Source organism: Carlito syrichta, unplaced genomic scaffold (genome assembly GCF_000164805.1).
Source record: "Carlito syrichta isolate Samal-C Ts95f unplaced genomic scaffold, Tarsius_syrichta-2.0.1 Scaffold301887, whole genome shotgun sequence".
Taxonomy (NCBI): domain Eukaryota; kingdom Metazoa; phylum Chordata; class Mammalia; order Primates; family Tarsiidae; genus Carlito; species Carlito syrichta.
In genome coordinates this window covers 590,849-606,872 of record NW_007245983.1, presented here as the reverse complement: position 1 = coordinate 606,872, position 16,024 = coordinate 590,849, and the positions used below count along the sequence as shown (strand labels likewise).

At 39.6% G+C, this 16,024-nt stretch overlaps 1 protein-coding gene across 1 annotated transcript in view; it reads right to left on the bottom strand.

The window, feature by feature from the left end:
* The window catches only part of NR6A1 (nuclear receptor subfamily 6 group A member 1), an 82,207-nt gene that overhangs the window by 38,435 nt on the left and 27,748 nt on the right, over positions 1 to 16,024 (bottom strand). Inside the window, exon 2 of the mRNA XM_021711151.1 lies at positions 1,227 to 1,469. Within this exon, the coding sequence (XP_021566826.1) occupies positions 1,227 to 1,469 (243 nt within the window). The remainder of the gene's footprint in view (positions 1 to 1,226; positions 1,470 to 16,024) is intronic.

Below are 16,024 nucleotides of genomic sequence, written 5' to 3'. Positions count from 1 at the left end.
GGCGGGGAGCGGCCACTGCACTCCAGTCTGGGTTACAGAGTGAGACTCCAACTGAAAAAATGAAAAAATAAAAAATAAAAATAAAAGTAGAGATAATTGATTATCAGAGATATAAAGCAAACTGCCAAAGGTCACAGAGGGCTAGAGGCGCTATTCTTTCTGCTGAATGACACTACCCTACTCTACCCTAGGGAATACCTCCTAGGGTTCTGACAATGGCTCTTCTCTCGTTTGTATCTAAGCTCTCTCTGTGGGTGACTTTTACCCACTGACAAGACTTTTGCTACCTTTATGCCAATAGCTCCCAAAACCTCCATCTGCAGGCAGGACTTTCCACCTCAGTTCCAATGCTATATGTCCAACTTCCTTGGTGGATATCTCTATGTGTCCTTCTCAGGTACCTCAAACACAGCACTGCCAAGGCCAACATTTTAGGCCCCACCCTGCATTTTAGCCTGACTTTTTTTCCTGGTAGGGCCATTACTCTTAATCCAAATCCTCAACTTTAACTTCTGGTGCTGCTCACTCTTCAGTATGTCCCAGTTTCTATAAAGTAAGCTTCTTTCACAACATCACTCTATCTGTGCTATTTCCCTTGCCTCCTTCAGATCGTTCATACCTCCTCCTAGACTCTTGTAAACACTTTCTAGGTGGCTTTTCTCCTATCCCAATTCACCCTCCATAGCTTCCCTTCATATTAATCCTGTTAGAATATCAGTTTATTCTTGTCATCTCAGGTTAATGGCTCTTGGAAAACTTCCTAATAAATCCTAAATGCCTCACCAATTTGGACACACACTTCTGGTCATGCCTAGCCTCTGCGTACACCATGGTTCTAGCAAACAAAATGATATCACCTCCAGAAACCTCCTACTTCATACTTTTCCATCCAAGATTTCTACTCCTGTCATCATCCTCTGAAATAACTAGTGGACTATATTAATCCCAGTTAGGACCCGATTGTTAATTGGATTCTTAAAACACAATGTTTGTGCATTCACTCCCACAGAATCCTTAACATCTCACCAGTCTTTTCTCCCCACCTAGACTGGGAGATTCCTGCAGACAGGATCTGTGCCAGAGTCATTTTGGAGTTATGGGTACACAGTAAGGCCTGGTATAAAAAAGTGCAGGCTTGGGAAATGAGTGATTCCAAAGCATAATAGCTCACACTAAAGGTCAAGTGATGAGTAGGGTGGCCAGTAAGAGCTATGAGCATCACTCACCCTTCCGGTTCATCCCCATCTGGAGGCATTTGAGAAGACGGCAGTACTGGCACCTATTCCTCTGCTTCCGAGACATGACACAGTTCTTGTCACGGCTGCACCGATAAACCCGTTTGTTGCAAATGCTCCGCTTGAAAAACCCTTTGCAGCCCTCACAGGAGATGATCCCATAATGCAATCCTGTAGCGCGGTCCCCACAAATGAGACAGGTTCGTTGTTCAGCTCGATCATCTGGAACAGAAACTGAACATGTTCAAGTTAGAGCACAAAGGAAATAACAGCTTTAAGCCTACAGTTACTAAAACAAGCAACCCCACTCTGGGTAGGTTAAGAACACCACCATTTCCAGGCTAAAAGGCAAACAGAGGGCCAATCTCTGAAGACTTTGTCCCAGGAACAGTCCTGGCATCTACCTGCAGATAATACAAACACAGTCTATCTTAAAAAAACAAAAACAGGCCGGGTTCCGTGGTTCAGCCTATAATCCCAGCCCTTCGGGATGCTGAGGTGAGTAGATTGCCTGAGCCCACGTGTTTGAGATCCACCAGGGCAACTCGGCGAGAGCTTGTCTCTACAATAAATCAAAAAAATTAGCCAGGTGTGGTAGTACGTGCCTGTAGTTCTGGCTACTTGTAAGGCTGAGAAGGAAGGATCACCGGAGCCCAGTAGGCTGAGGCTGCGGTGGCCGGGAGCGTGCCACTGCACTCCAGTCTGGGCAATAGAGTGAGACTCCAACTCAAAAAAAAAAACAAAAACAGACAAACAACAACAAATGCAAAGAAAACACACACACTTGCACTCCTCTTCCTGGGTTTCATCATCAGTTGGATCAGTATCCAAGACAGAAACCTAGGAAATATCTTTTACTCCTTCACCTCCCTTACCCTCCTCATCCATAGCCCATCCTTACATGTAGGTAAGGATTACTGACAATACATCCAAGTGCCTAGCACATGGTATATACTCCAAAAAATGATAGCTGTAATTGTTAACAAGTGAGTAAGTTTTAACCAAGCCCAGTTAAGATGGCCATCCATCCAGCCAATAGATATTTATTGAACAACTATTCTATGTGTTACTCTAAGGCAGGGACACAGGAGTAAACAAATCTCTGATGAAGCTTACACTTTAGCAAAACATTTATTCTGTGTCCAGGCTCTGTGCTAGGACACAAATAAATCAGCATAATCCCCATGGTTTAGGAACTCACTAACTAGTAACAAACAAACTAGTCAAGGAGGAAATACAGTCTAGAATATAGCTCTCCACTTTCTCTTCCTTCAACAAACTGTATTTGCTCAGTACCAAACAACTGCTAAAGAACAGGTATGTGACAAAAAAGTATCCTGGTGAATTGTGATATGAAGCCCAGTCAGCAGGTACAAGAAACCTTCAGGGAAGGTTTTAATCGAAGGCCAAGACAGGAAATCAGAGATTTGAACCTGGCAAGGTATAATAATTAAGAACATCTTTTTGCCAAGTGCCATGGTGCACACCTGTAGTCTCACTTATACCTTGAATTAGAGAACCCTTAGAATTAGACAGATTCTAATTTGAACCCTAGCTCTGACACTAGTTAGGTGAACTAGGACAAATTAACCTATTCTACTTCTCTGAGTCAAATTTCTCTGATATGTCAAATGGGGATTATAATGATAACCATATCCCAGGGATAAAGTACTCATCACAGTGCTTGGGCTACAGTACACATTTAGTAAGTGTTAGTTATTATTTTCATTATTATTGTTATCCTAGCAGGTCCATACTTAATGTAATAATGACATTCCTGAAAAGAAAAGCATTTGAAGACAATGTTAAAGGAAGGTAGTGGTGGTGTATATAGGAGTAATGCAGAGAAGGAAGGAGGCTTGCATTTATGGAGTTCTTTTCTATGCCAACTTTGGGATTCATCTTTAAGATTCCCATTTGTAGTAAGCTGAATAACTGCCACCAGTAGCTATCAGGTTCTAATTCCTGGAACCTGTAAATGCTATCCTATAAGGAAAATGAGTCTCTGTAGATATGATTAAATTAAGGATCTCTGTAGATATGATTAAATTAAGGATTAAATTAAGGATTCTGAATCGTATGGGTAGGTCCTAAATGCAGTCACAAGTATCTGCATAAGAGAGACATAAAGGAAGACTTAATAAATACAGAAAAAAAGAAACACATAAAAAAAAGAAACTCATTCTGAGAAGAAGGTAATGTGAGGCAGAAGCAAAAACTGGCCATAAGCGCCAAGGAATGCTGGCAGTCACCAGAAGTTAGAAGAAGCAAGGAATGAATTCTCCGCTCCAGAGTTCCTGAAGAAAGTTTGGTCTGCCAACACCATTGCAGCTCAGGGATATTAAGTTTCAACTTACAGCTTCCAGACTTGTGAGATAATAAATTTCTGTTGTTTTAAGGTACTCAGTTTGTGGTAATTTGTTACAACAGCACAGGAAACTAATACCCTTTTTTTCCCAAACAGGGAAACAGACATACTAAGACTTGTCCAAAGTCACACAGCAAACAGCAGATATTCAGAAAGCAGCAGATATATGAGATTATACAGCCAAAGAAACAGAATGACAGATATGGAAAGAGTTTCTTGAGGACTCTACAGTTCCTCACTATAGACTTCTTCTAAGGTTTGGATACATTTCCTAACTGTGAGCAAATAGCAAATTGACAAACAGTGACAAATTGACATAACCATGTTCTTATAAAGCAATTGTTTTTCTTTCTTAAGCTAACTTAAATGAGTTTCTATTACTTGCAACCAGAAAAAAAAACAAACCTTAAAAGAAAAGAAAGTTACCCTATAAAAAATGGCTCTGGTATAACAAGTACTGCTTTTAGTTTCCTTTTGAAAACACAAAGGAAGTTCAAGGTAAACATTAAAGAAAATGTAATCAATAGCAAATTTAAAAAACAAAGTCAAACAGGCAAACAGGCCAAACAGGCCAAATGAATGGCATAAAAAATAGCACCCATTACATTTGAGATGGGATTTCCTAAAGTACTGGGCTTCACTGCTGAAAAGGCTTGGAAATGGAGCACAGAACACTTCTGGGAAATCATGATTGGCTACAGAAGAATCTAAATCTTCTAACTTTATATTAAAACCTTCAGTATTCTATTAGATAAGATAATAACATAAACCAGAACCTTATTAAAATAGACTTTAAAAGTTATAATTAATCAGTATCTGCAAGGATTACATCTTCCTTTCTTTACTGATATTTCACTGAACATCTACCATAACTAGGGAGGCTTTACTTCACTGACTCATATAATTCTCAAAACCTCATATATAGATGAGTATAATTATCACCATTTTGTAAATGATAAAATGGAAGATCAAAAATGGTTAAGCAACTTGTCCATCTAGAAAGTGGCTGACCCTGAACTGTCAATATCAGAACTGGTGTTTAATAGCCTCTTCATAAAGCATTCATATTGCTTTCTGTGCAGCATCTGAATCCAGAGCAAAGGACTCACTGAATGCAGAATTGTTAAGAACCCGCTCCTCTCTTGTAACACTGCTTGCTTTTCTTACAATACATTGAAATTAAAAACAAAACAAAACAAACAAAACACAAAACCTTGAGTCCTATAACTGCTCCTCTGCCTGGCCATAGCTATTCTTACTTCATGTTCTGCTTCTATAAATAGCACTGGTCTATCCCACAGACCAGGAACTAACTCAAAAAGGAGTTTCTCAAAAGTATGAAAGAAGGAGTCTCTCCAGATCAATCTTATAGGCCTTCAAAGAAGCATTTGGAAATGTTCTCTTACTGTATGAAGAATAAGAACAACAACAGGATCAGCTATTACTAACTGAGCACTTAGGTGCCAAGCTCTGGCCCTACATTATTATGTAAATCATCCCAACAAACCTAAATGAGGCACCCACATTTTACAGATGAGGAAATTGAGGCTCATAAGATGATATCACTCCCTAATAGACTCAGCTAGTAAGGAAGGACTGGAATCCCCAAAGTCTATGTTTTAACCATTACATTCTTTGGCCATACCAAGGCAAATCTATCCATTCTGAATGCAGGTAAGTCAGGCCCTTCCCCCACTTAGAACAACAAACAACCTAGAAGTCAAGGTCTCCCTTTATAAATTAACAAATTGAAGCAAAATGCCCCTAATGGTGCCTGGCCAGATGTCAGATATAGATCTACACCTCCTATTCTTGCAAAGAACTTGAAGGGTATTTAAAGTATGTTTACATTCATTTACTTCACTTGTACCAGGTCAAGGAAAGGGTTATTCTTATCTTATAAATAAGGCAAAAAAACATTCAGTGAGCACAAACTGTGTACCATGTAATGTATAAGAAATTTTATATGCACTGTTTATTTACTCACCACAATAACTGTTAGAGGTACTATTATCCCTATATTACTGAACCTGGAATTTTAAGTTAAAAAGGGCCTTCAAAATTGCTTTGAACAAGTCTTTACCCGAGGCATGAATTCCCTCTACTACATTTCAAGACAGAGAATTGCTCCATACTCTTACTTGTACTTCTCTAGTGACTCAATAAGGCACTTCATTCCATTCATTCTATCTTTAGACAGTTCTAATGGTTCAAAAGCTTTTTTTTTTACATTGAGCCAACCTGAAACTTCCCCCACTGCTATGAGTAATGTGCTCAAGGGCAAAAAAATAAATGTACAATCTAACCTAGTTCATATACAGACCATCTGAAGATTTAAAGATAACAATGAAGTTTCCAACTGTGATTTTTTTCCTACTCTTTTTTTCCTTATTTTTTTCTTTTTCGGTGACAGGGTCTCACTCTGTCACCCAGGCTGGAGTGCAGTGGTTTGATCATAGCTCACTGCTGCCTCTAACTCCTGAACTCAAGAGATCTTCCCACCTCAGCTTCCAGAGTAGCTAGTACTACAGGTGTGTGCCACCATGCCCAGTTAATTTTTTCAATATTTTCTGTAGAGACAAGGCCTTGCTATGTTGCCCAGACTGGTCTTAAACTCCTAGTTCTCAAGTGAACCTCTCACCTCAACCTACCAAAGCACTGGAATTACAGGTATAAGTCACTTGCATCCAGTCTATCATTTCTATTTTTTAATAATTATATAGTATCAAAATCTCTCTTAGAACAAAGTACCCGGAACTGAATGGTTTGTTTTTTTAATACAATTTAAGACTGAGCCAAGCTCGGTGGCTCAGCCTGTAATCTCACGCTTTGGGAGGCTGAGGTGAGCGAACTGCCTGAGCCCGTGGGTTGGAGACCCGCCTGGGCAACTTGGTGAGACCTCATCTCTACAATAAATGGAAAAAAAAAATTAGCTGGGCGTGGTAGTGCGCACCTGTAGTTCCAGCTACTTGGAAGGATGGCTGGAGCCCAGCAGGTCGAGGCTGTAGTGACCGGGAGCAGCCACTGCACTCCAGTCTGGGCGACAGAGTAAGATGAGACTCCAACTCAAAAACAAACAAACAAACAAACAAAAAAACAATTTAAGACTGAATTAATTTTGCTTATAAGCTTCTGCGACTACCAACACCAAGTAAGCCCATAAAGTTTACAATAACTGAACCTCTGTGACATGTCACACATTTTATAATAGGAAAACTGGAGTTTAAAAAGGTGAAGAAATTTAATCTTGATTACATAGCAAGTCAGGAAAGAAGCTGGAATTAGAATTCAAGACCTTCCAATTCTAAGACTGCTATATCTCCAACCTCCCCAAGACCCATCTCCACTTGCCCAACCACACACATTTAATTAACATCTGGTTCACAGATATCTAAAACCTGAAGTATTTATCACAGATACCATTAACCCATGTCTTTCTTATTCCATTCTTGGGAAGTTGAATGTTGACTTCAAGGGCAGGTCTTTACATTTGTCCTTGATCAATTTTATCTTTATGTAATAAATTCTATATGTCATTCTGGTCTATTGAAATCTTTGGGGAGCTGGGTCCTGCCACCTAGTATATTAGTTATTAGTGTGTGCCTGTTGTTCCAGCTATGTGGAACAACATGTGTGGTCAGTGTTATATTATTTTCATTTTTATCATTAAAATATTAAACAGATGCCTGAGCCCGTGGTTCGAGACCCGCCTGGGCAGGCGAGACCTTATCTCTACAATAAATCAAAAAATTAGCCGGGCCTGGTAGTACGCGCCTGTAGTTCCAGCTACTTGGAAGGCTGAGGCGGAAGGATCGCCGGAACCCAGCAGGTAGAGGCTGCGGTGGCTGGGAGCGGCCACTGCACTCCAGTCTGGGCGACAGAGTGAGACTCCAACTCAAAAAAAAAAAAATTATTAAACAGAATGTGGCCTCTGGGCAAGCCACTGAAGCTCGTTCTCCAAACTGACTTAACCATTAGCAATCTGGAAATTGTTGTTCAACTAGTTTTGTCTCTTAATGAGGTCAGACATTCTAGTCTGGCCTGCATTTCTCTATCTTATACATAAAGTTATCACCAAAGACTTGTGTTAAATACTTCACTGAAATTCCAGATTCATTATATCTACAGTATTCTCTGACTAGTGAGCCTATCTCAAAAGAAATGTTCACAATGATTCCTAATCTACTGCTCTTAATCTACTTATTAAGTGCTCTTAATTAAATATTCTTAATTTGTAATAGTCTATCTAGAATATAATGGGAGAAATTCGGGCAAGTAAGCACCTCAAAGTTGAGATATGGGTCATAGGAACTATAGTTGATGAAAAGCTGAGGGCTTAAAAAATGACAAGTATTTGAAACCCTAAATGAGGTAGTCTGCTATCTACAAAAATATCAACAGGTGAAAAACAGTGTGGGTAGAGAGAAGACTCTTACTAATTTACCAGAGGAACTGAATGTTTGTCTTAATCAGGCATACTGACATGGCTCAGGTTGTGAACTTTAAATACCAATTCCCGTGAGCAGGAACCAAGACTCCGTAGAGAAATGGTTGATTTCAAGTATGAGGCAAAATAAATACAAGATGAGCCTTGTTGTGTGATCCAAACTAATACAGGGGTCATGTCAAAAGGATGTAAGAGGCAACATAAAAAGTTTCCCACCAGCCTAGGATGGAGCGATCTATGCATCAAAAACAACAACAACAACAAACTATGGCAGTGCATCAAAACACTTCAAATATAAAAATCAGTAAGTTCACCCTGTAATCCCAGCACTTTGGGAGGCCCAGGTGAGAGGACTGCCTGAGTCCAGGGGTATGAGACCAGCCTGGGGAACCTGACGAGACCTCGTCTCTACAATAAATAAGTAAATAAATTAGCCAGGTGTGGTAGTGTGTGCCTGTTGTTCCAGCTATGTGGAAGGCTGAGGAGGAAGGATCACCTGAGCCCAGCAGGTTGAAGCTGCGGTGGCCATGAGTGTGCCACTGCATTCCAGTCTGGGCAACAGAGTAAGACTTCAACTCAAAAAATACAAAAATAATAAAAAATAAAAATGAATAAGTTCATAATAAAGTAAAAAGGAACACCTCATTAGTTAACCCTGGAGGTTGCTAGGACACCAATTCATTATTCTGAAAATTGATGAATAAAGGTGGGGGGGATCAAACATTAAAGTAAAAACTACTGGAATCTGCCTGTCTTGTTTCATTCCCCAAGAGTAAGAGAAGAAAGGGTGGAAAACAAAACAGTTTTTAAGAAACTTCAAACTTTTAAGCTTTAATTGTCAAGACTGGGATTAGGTGAACATATTGTAATTGAGGGAACACCTTGGGTGGGAGGTACAATTGAGGGATATTACATTGTAATTGAGGGAACAGCCTTGGGTGGGGAGGTAAAGTTGACCTCAGGGACCCATGGCAAGGTAAGCATCAACTTGATGACAGAAAATAAAAATGACAGACGGTAGTACAGACCTCTGGAGCAGAGGCAACAGAACAGAGAAAGAACGTGGGCTCTAGAATCAGACTTACTGGGTTCCAGTCTGGACTCTGTCCTGTTGCTAGCAGTGTGACTTTGTGAAAGTTTTAAACCTATTCAGTGGTATGTCTGTTTCTAGCCTATAAACTGTGAATAATATTACTTTTTTCAAAGAACTATTGTGAGACTCAATAGGACTACCTACCAGGCAAAGTGGGGACCAAAGGGAGGCCCAAACTTTACCTGTACAATGACCACTTATAAACCTAATCCTGAATTGTATACCACATCTTTAAAAAAAAAGACTACCTATAAATGACATGGAGCTCTAGCTTCCTCATAATCTGTATTAGAAAGAAATAGCTTTGTAAAGTGTAAGTGCTAGACAATAATGCTGTTTAATTGTCTTTTGCTTAATTTCTTTTATAACCTAAAAAATGTTTTAAAAAGTGCACTAGCACAGAGAAAGAATGCTTGTGGCAGGGAAACGTAATGATAGATTTTCTAGGAGGTGAGTTCTAAAATATAACTACCAGTTAAATGAGTGAAGGTGGAAGAGAGGGTACAAGCGGAAGAAGCAATTGGCATATGAAGTCACATCTTAAATTTGGTGCTGGAAACCCCTTTCCAACTTGAGTTTCCTCCGAGAAGAATCTCATTACTTTCTAAAAGAGTCAATATAGTTCATTAAACTTCAGCAAAACTATCAATTAGAGGTTATACAGAAATATCCACAGATATAATATATATATCAGGTTATGTTCTACCCCTTTAGTTGTGCTCTGCCCACAATTTTATTCTTGGAGTGCAGTGGCTATTTACCGGCACAATCATAGCTCACTACAGCCTCGATCTCCTGGCCTCAAGCTATCCTCTTGCCTCAGGCTCCCAAGTAGCTAGGATAATAGGCAAGCACCATGTCTGGCAATAATTTTTTTTAAATTAGAAATTATTCTAGTGTAGGTAACAGGAGATATCATACTAAATTTCATTTTCTAAAACTTCAAACTCCTGTTGAGATAGAGAAGAGCAGATTCAGAGCTCAGTTAGGGTCTCTATGGACACATTAATTTTCAGAGGCAAAAAATGTCAAATTCAAAGGAATAATGAAAATGATGAAAAGAGCAGCTGATGTCAAGATTAATGACAATCTGAACCAGATATAGAGTCCTAGCAACATCTCTTCAGAGCTCCACTAGAATGTTTCCATTCAAATAAATGGATGTTCCCATCTCTATTATCTTTTAGCAGGAACAAAACGTAAATGAGAACAAAGAGATTTATAAATTAACCCGGTCAAAATCTGACCAGAATTTAGGTTACTGGTCTATAAAAGTGGTTGAACCCCTCAGAGTAACCTAACCTAGGTTACTCTGCAGGTCAGTCTCAATTAGAGACATTAATATCTGGCCTGGTTCGGTGGCTCAGCCTATAATCCCAGCACTTTGGAAGGCCAAGACGAATGGACTGCCTGAGCCTGTGGGTTCAAGAAGAGCCTGGGCAACTTGGTGAGACATTGTCTCTACAATAAATCAAAACTTAGCTGGGCATGGTAGTGCAAACCTGTAGTTCTAGCTACTTGGAAGGCTGAGGCGGAAGGATCGCCAGCACACAGCAGGTCGACACTGGGGTGGCTGTGAGTGTGCCACTGCACTCCAGCCTGGGTGACAGAGTGAGACTCCAACACAAAAAACAAAACAAAAAACAAAAATCCAGTAACATCCGGCACCATGCATGCTACAGAGAAGATATACATTTTGTTCAATGAATTATAATAATGGAACAAATGGATGGCTTAATGTAGTATTTCCCAAATTACAAACTATAATCCACAGCATCAGGACTAACGTTTTTAGGAAAAATGAAATAGAAAATACCAAAGTTGGTTGAGCGTGGTGTCTCATGTCTGTAATCCCAGCACTTTGAAAGGAAGACTGCTTGAGCCTAGGAGTTCCAGAGCAGCCTGGGCCACCCAGGGAACCTTATCTCTACCAAAAAAATCTAAGAATTAGCCAGGTGTTGTGGTGTGGGCCTGTAGTCCCAGCTTACTCAGGTGACTGAGGTGGGAGGATCACTTAAAAGCCCAAGAATGCGAGGCTGCAGTGAACTGTAATCGTGCCACTGCATGCCAGCCTGTGCAACAGTGAGACCCTGACTCAAGAAAAAAAGTAAAAGTGAAAATACCAAAGTGCATCACATAGTAAGAAAGAGTCAAATACTGTAAAACTTGTGTTTCAATTAAAGTGTGTGCATTTGTGTGTCTGTGTTGTGCATGTGTGTGGTGGGGTACTGGAGTACAATGCGCTATATATTGAAGTATAAGAAGTTTGAACTATATTGGCCTGGTATTTAAGACACACTGGGTGTGAATTCAGCTTTTTAACCATAGGCAAATAATTCAATTCTCTAAGACTCACTATTTATTAACTTTAAAACAGAGTTAACACTAGTACCCACTTAACAATTGCTAGGGATTAAGTGACATAGTATACAATGATAACAGCTAACATGTACATAATGCTCACTCACCATGTACCAAGTTCTGGTTTAAATGTGTTACAAAGAATAACAACGCTATATAGAAAGTCTCTGACTTATATAGTTCAGCTAAGGGATTTTTCTGCTTTATGATGGTGTGAAAGTGACATGCATTCAGTAGAAATAATACTTCAAATTTTGAATTCTGATCTTTTCCCAGGTTAGCAACAGGCAGTATGATATACTCTCATGATGCTGGACAGCAGCAGCTAGCCATAGTTCCTAGTCAGCCACATGATCATGAGGGTAAACAACAGATAGTCTAGTGTACTGTGTAGTCAGATGATTTTGCCCAACTGTAAGCTAAAGTACAAGGCGGATCCAAAAAAACCCAGAATTATCTTTTGGAGGGTGGGCCCCTTGTAGTACACATAGAATTTATTCCTCCAAATCAAACGATCAACTAAAGTTTTTATCTGGAAGTTTTAAGAAGGCTGTATCACGATTTTCAGAAGAGACATCCCGAGTTGTGGCAAACAGGTGACTGGTTCTTCTGCAATGACAATGCACCTGCCCTCAGTGCACTGAATGTTCAGTAGTTTTTGATAAAAAACGGCATGAAACTCAAGCCCTACCTTCCCTTTTCACCTGATCTCACCCCAAGAGACATTTTTTTTGTTTTATTTTACTGGATGAAAAAAGTCTCCAAAGGGAAATGGTTTGCCTATGTGGAAGAGGTAAAACAAAAAACAGCAGGACTAAAAGGCATCCAAACTGACAAGCTTAAAAACTGTTTTGAGCAGTAGAAACAGTGTCTCAGTAGATGTATAGCATCAAATGGAGAGCATTTTGAAGGTGACTGAAATTTAAACATGTAAGAATACAAGAATACATAATTTTTAATAAATAAATTCCCATTTTGGGGGGCCCTCATCAGTGTTTTGAGCACATTTAAGGTAAGCCAAGCTAAGCTGTGATGTTTGGGAAGCTAAGTGTATTAAATGCATTTTTTACTTCCAACATTTTCAACCTACAGTGGGTCTGTAGGGAAATAACCCCATCTTAAGTCAAGGAGCATCTGTATTGTAGGTACTATGACCACCCATTTTGCAGATTCAAAAGAAACTTAGGCACACAGAGAATTAAAAATGTGCCCCAATGTCCCACAGATAGAAGGAAGCAGACCCAGAAGTCTAAGCAGTCTTGCAGCAGCATCTGAGACCTTTCATACTATACTATACTACTTAATACACCACCTAATACATACTTTTTCTTTTTATTTATTTTTTTTAAATGTATTTGTTTTTAAGCTATAGTATCTAATATTTCCAGGCTGTCTTCCATTGAAGTACTAACCAAGCCTGACCAATGTCTAATACATATTAAGTACAGAATAAATGTTAGTGGTTGTTGTTATTAAAGACAAGTTTTCTATAAGATTGGACTCTAATAAAACTATATGAAACACTGGTATTTTTAAAAATAAAGCAATAAGCAGTGCTTTAATTTTAAAAGGTTTTGATATAATTCAGCATTATAAACCTCTTAGCAAATTAGGAGCAGAAGAAAACTTATTTAATATGATAAAGGTGCCAGGCACAGTGGCTTGCACCTGTAGTCCCAGCTACTCGGGAGGTGGAGGCTGTGGCTGAGGATCATTTGAGCCCAGGAGTTTGAGATTGTAATAAGCTAGGATCACACCACTGCAGTCCAGCCTGGGCAACCAAGCAAGACACTATTTCAAAAAAATTAAAATAAAATACCTAGGATGCAATCTAATAAAGACATACAAAATCTCTATGAATAAACTATAATATACTTCTGCAATATAAAATACTTCTAAGATAAATTAAGTAAGATTCAAGTAAATGGAGAGGTATGTGATACTCATGGCCTGGAAGAGGCATTACTATAAAGATCTATAGATTAAGCTGGGCTCGGTGGCTCAGCCTGTAATCGCGTGTCTTTGGGAGGCTGAGGTGAGTGGATTGCCTGAGCCTGCGGGTTCGAGACCCGCCTGGGTAACTTGGTGAGACCTCATCTCTACAATAAATCAAAAATGAACCAGGCGTGGTAGCGTGCGCCTGTAGTTCCAGCTACTTGGAAGGCTGAGGCGGAAGGATCGCCGGAGCCCAGCAGGTCGAGGCTGCGGTGGCTGGGAGCGGCCACTGCACTCCAGTATGGGTGACAGAGTGAGACTCCAACTCAAAAAAAAAAAAGATCTATAGATTCAGTAAAGTCCCATTCAAAACTCCCCACAGTTTGTGTGTGCGTGTATGTGCATGCGCGTGCATGTGTGTACCTTAACAAGTTAATTTAAAATGTACACAGAAATACAAAAGAATAAAAATAGTACAGATATTTAAGAAAAACAAAATAATCTATCATATATCAACATTTATTTTAAAGCTATAGTAATTAAGGTATGTTTCACTGCTCAAAGATACACAAATAGACCAAAGGAATAGAATGGAGATGCCAGCCGGGATCAGTGGCTCAGCCTGTAATCCCGCGCCTTTGGGAGGCTGAGGTGAGTGGATTGCCTGAGCCTGCAGGTTCGAAACCCACCTGGGCAGCTTGGCGAGACCTCATCTCTAAATGAATCAAAAAATTAGCTGGACGTGGTAGCGCGCGCCTGTAGTTCCAGCTACTTGAAGGCTGAGGCGGAAGGATCACTGGAGCCCAGCAGGTGAGGCTGCGGTGGCTGGGAGCGGCCACTGCACTCCAGTCTGAGCGACACAGTGAGACTCCAACTCAAAAAAAAAAAAAAAATAGAATGGAGATGCCTACAGTATACCTATGTATATATGGATGTTTAACTTATAAAGGTGGCACTGCAGAGCAATGAGAAAAAGACAAGGCTTTTCAATAAACAGTGAAGGGACAATTCGCTATCTGTATGGGGAAAAAATGAAATTTGATTTTACCTTATGCCATACAAAAAATTTAATTCTAAGTACTGTAGTTTGAAGACCCAAATATCAAAGGCAAAATAATATTGCCTCTCAGAAGATAATAAAGGAGACTACCTTCATGACCTTGGGTTAAAAAAGAAAATTTTAAAACCAGGCCACAAGACGTACTAACCATGAAATAAAACATTGATACAATAGGACTAAGTTAAAATGGAGAACTTTTTAAGGGCATGAAAAGGCAAGCCACAGCATGGCAGAAGATATATACAATACACACAACCTACAAAGAGATCATATCAAAAATATATAAAACCACTATATGTAAGTATGAAAAGGACAACCCATAGTCTAGCATGGTGGCATACTTTAGGAGGCTGAGATGAGAGGATTGCCTGAGCTCAGCAGACTGGCTCTGGGGATGGTTGTGAGTGTGCCACTGCACTCCAGCCTGGGCGACAGAGTGAGACTCCAGCTAAAAAAAAGTGAAGAAAAGGAAAACCCAGAATAAAAATGGGCAAGAAACTTGAACAGGCATTTCACAAAGGAGGTCAAGCCACAAAATCAATAAACTCATGAAAAGATGTTCAAATCTACTGGTGATCAAGGATATGTAAATGAAAACCATAATGAGCTATAATTATACATCCATCAAATTGACTAAAATATTAAAAACTTCAAGTTATGGTGGCAATGTAGAAAAACTTTCATAGATTGTTGATGGAAGTGTTTGTTGGTATAAACACTATGGAAAACTGTCACTGTTAAAGTCGAAGATACATCTATCCAATGATGTATTTCACTATGATGTATATATATCAACAGAAATGTGTACACGTGTATATCAGGAGACAAGTTCAAGAATGAAGTTCAAATTTAACATTGAATTTTAAATTTCAAATTTTAAATCATCACCATGATTTTAAAAAGCCCTGAACTTAAAATAATCCAAATGTTAATGAACATTACTACAAATAAACAGTATATATTCAAATGATGGAGTACTATACATCACTAAAGATATTTGAACTACTGCAACAACACAGTTGACTTGTACAATGTTGGCTGAAAGAAGTCAGAAAGAAAATAATATATACTGTAGAATTCATTAGTATTAAACTTTAGGCTGGGCGTGGTAATTCATGCTTTTAATCCCAGCACTTTAGAAGGGGCCAAGGCAAGAGGATCACTTGAGCTCAAGAGTTTGAGACCAGCCTAGGCAACACAGTGAGCCCTCGTCTCTACAAAATATCAAAAAATATAGCTGGGTGGGGTGACGTGCACCTGTAGTCCCAGCTACTCGAGAGACTGAAGCAGGAGAATTGTCTGAGCTCGGGAGGTCAAGGCTGCGGTGAGTCAGGATTGTGCTGTGGCACTCCAGCCTGGGTAACAAAGCGAGACCCTGACATACATACATACATACATACATAAAAGTATTAAGCTTAAAAAAAAAAACAAAACAGGAGGCTGGGCTCGGTGGCTCAGCCTGTAATCCCAGCACTTTGGGAGGCCGAGGCGAGTGGATTGCCTGAGCCTGTGGATTCAAGACCAG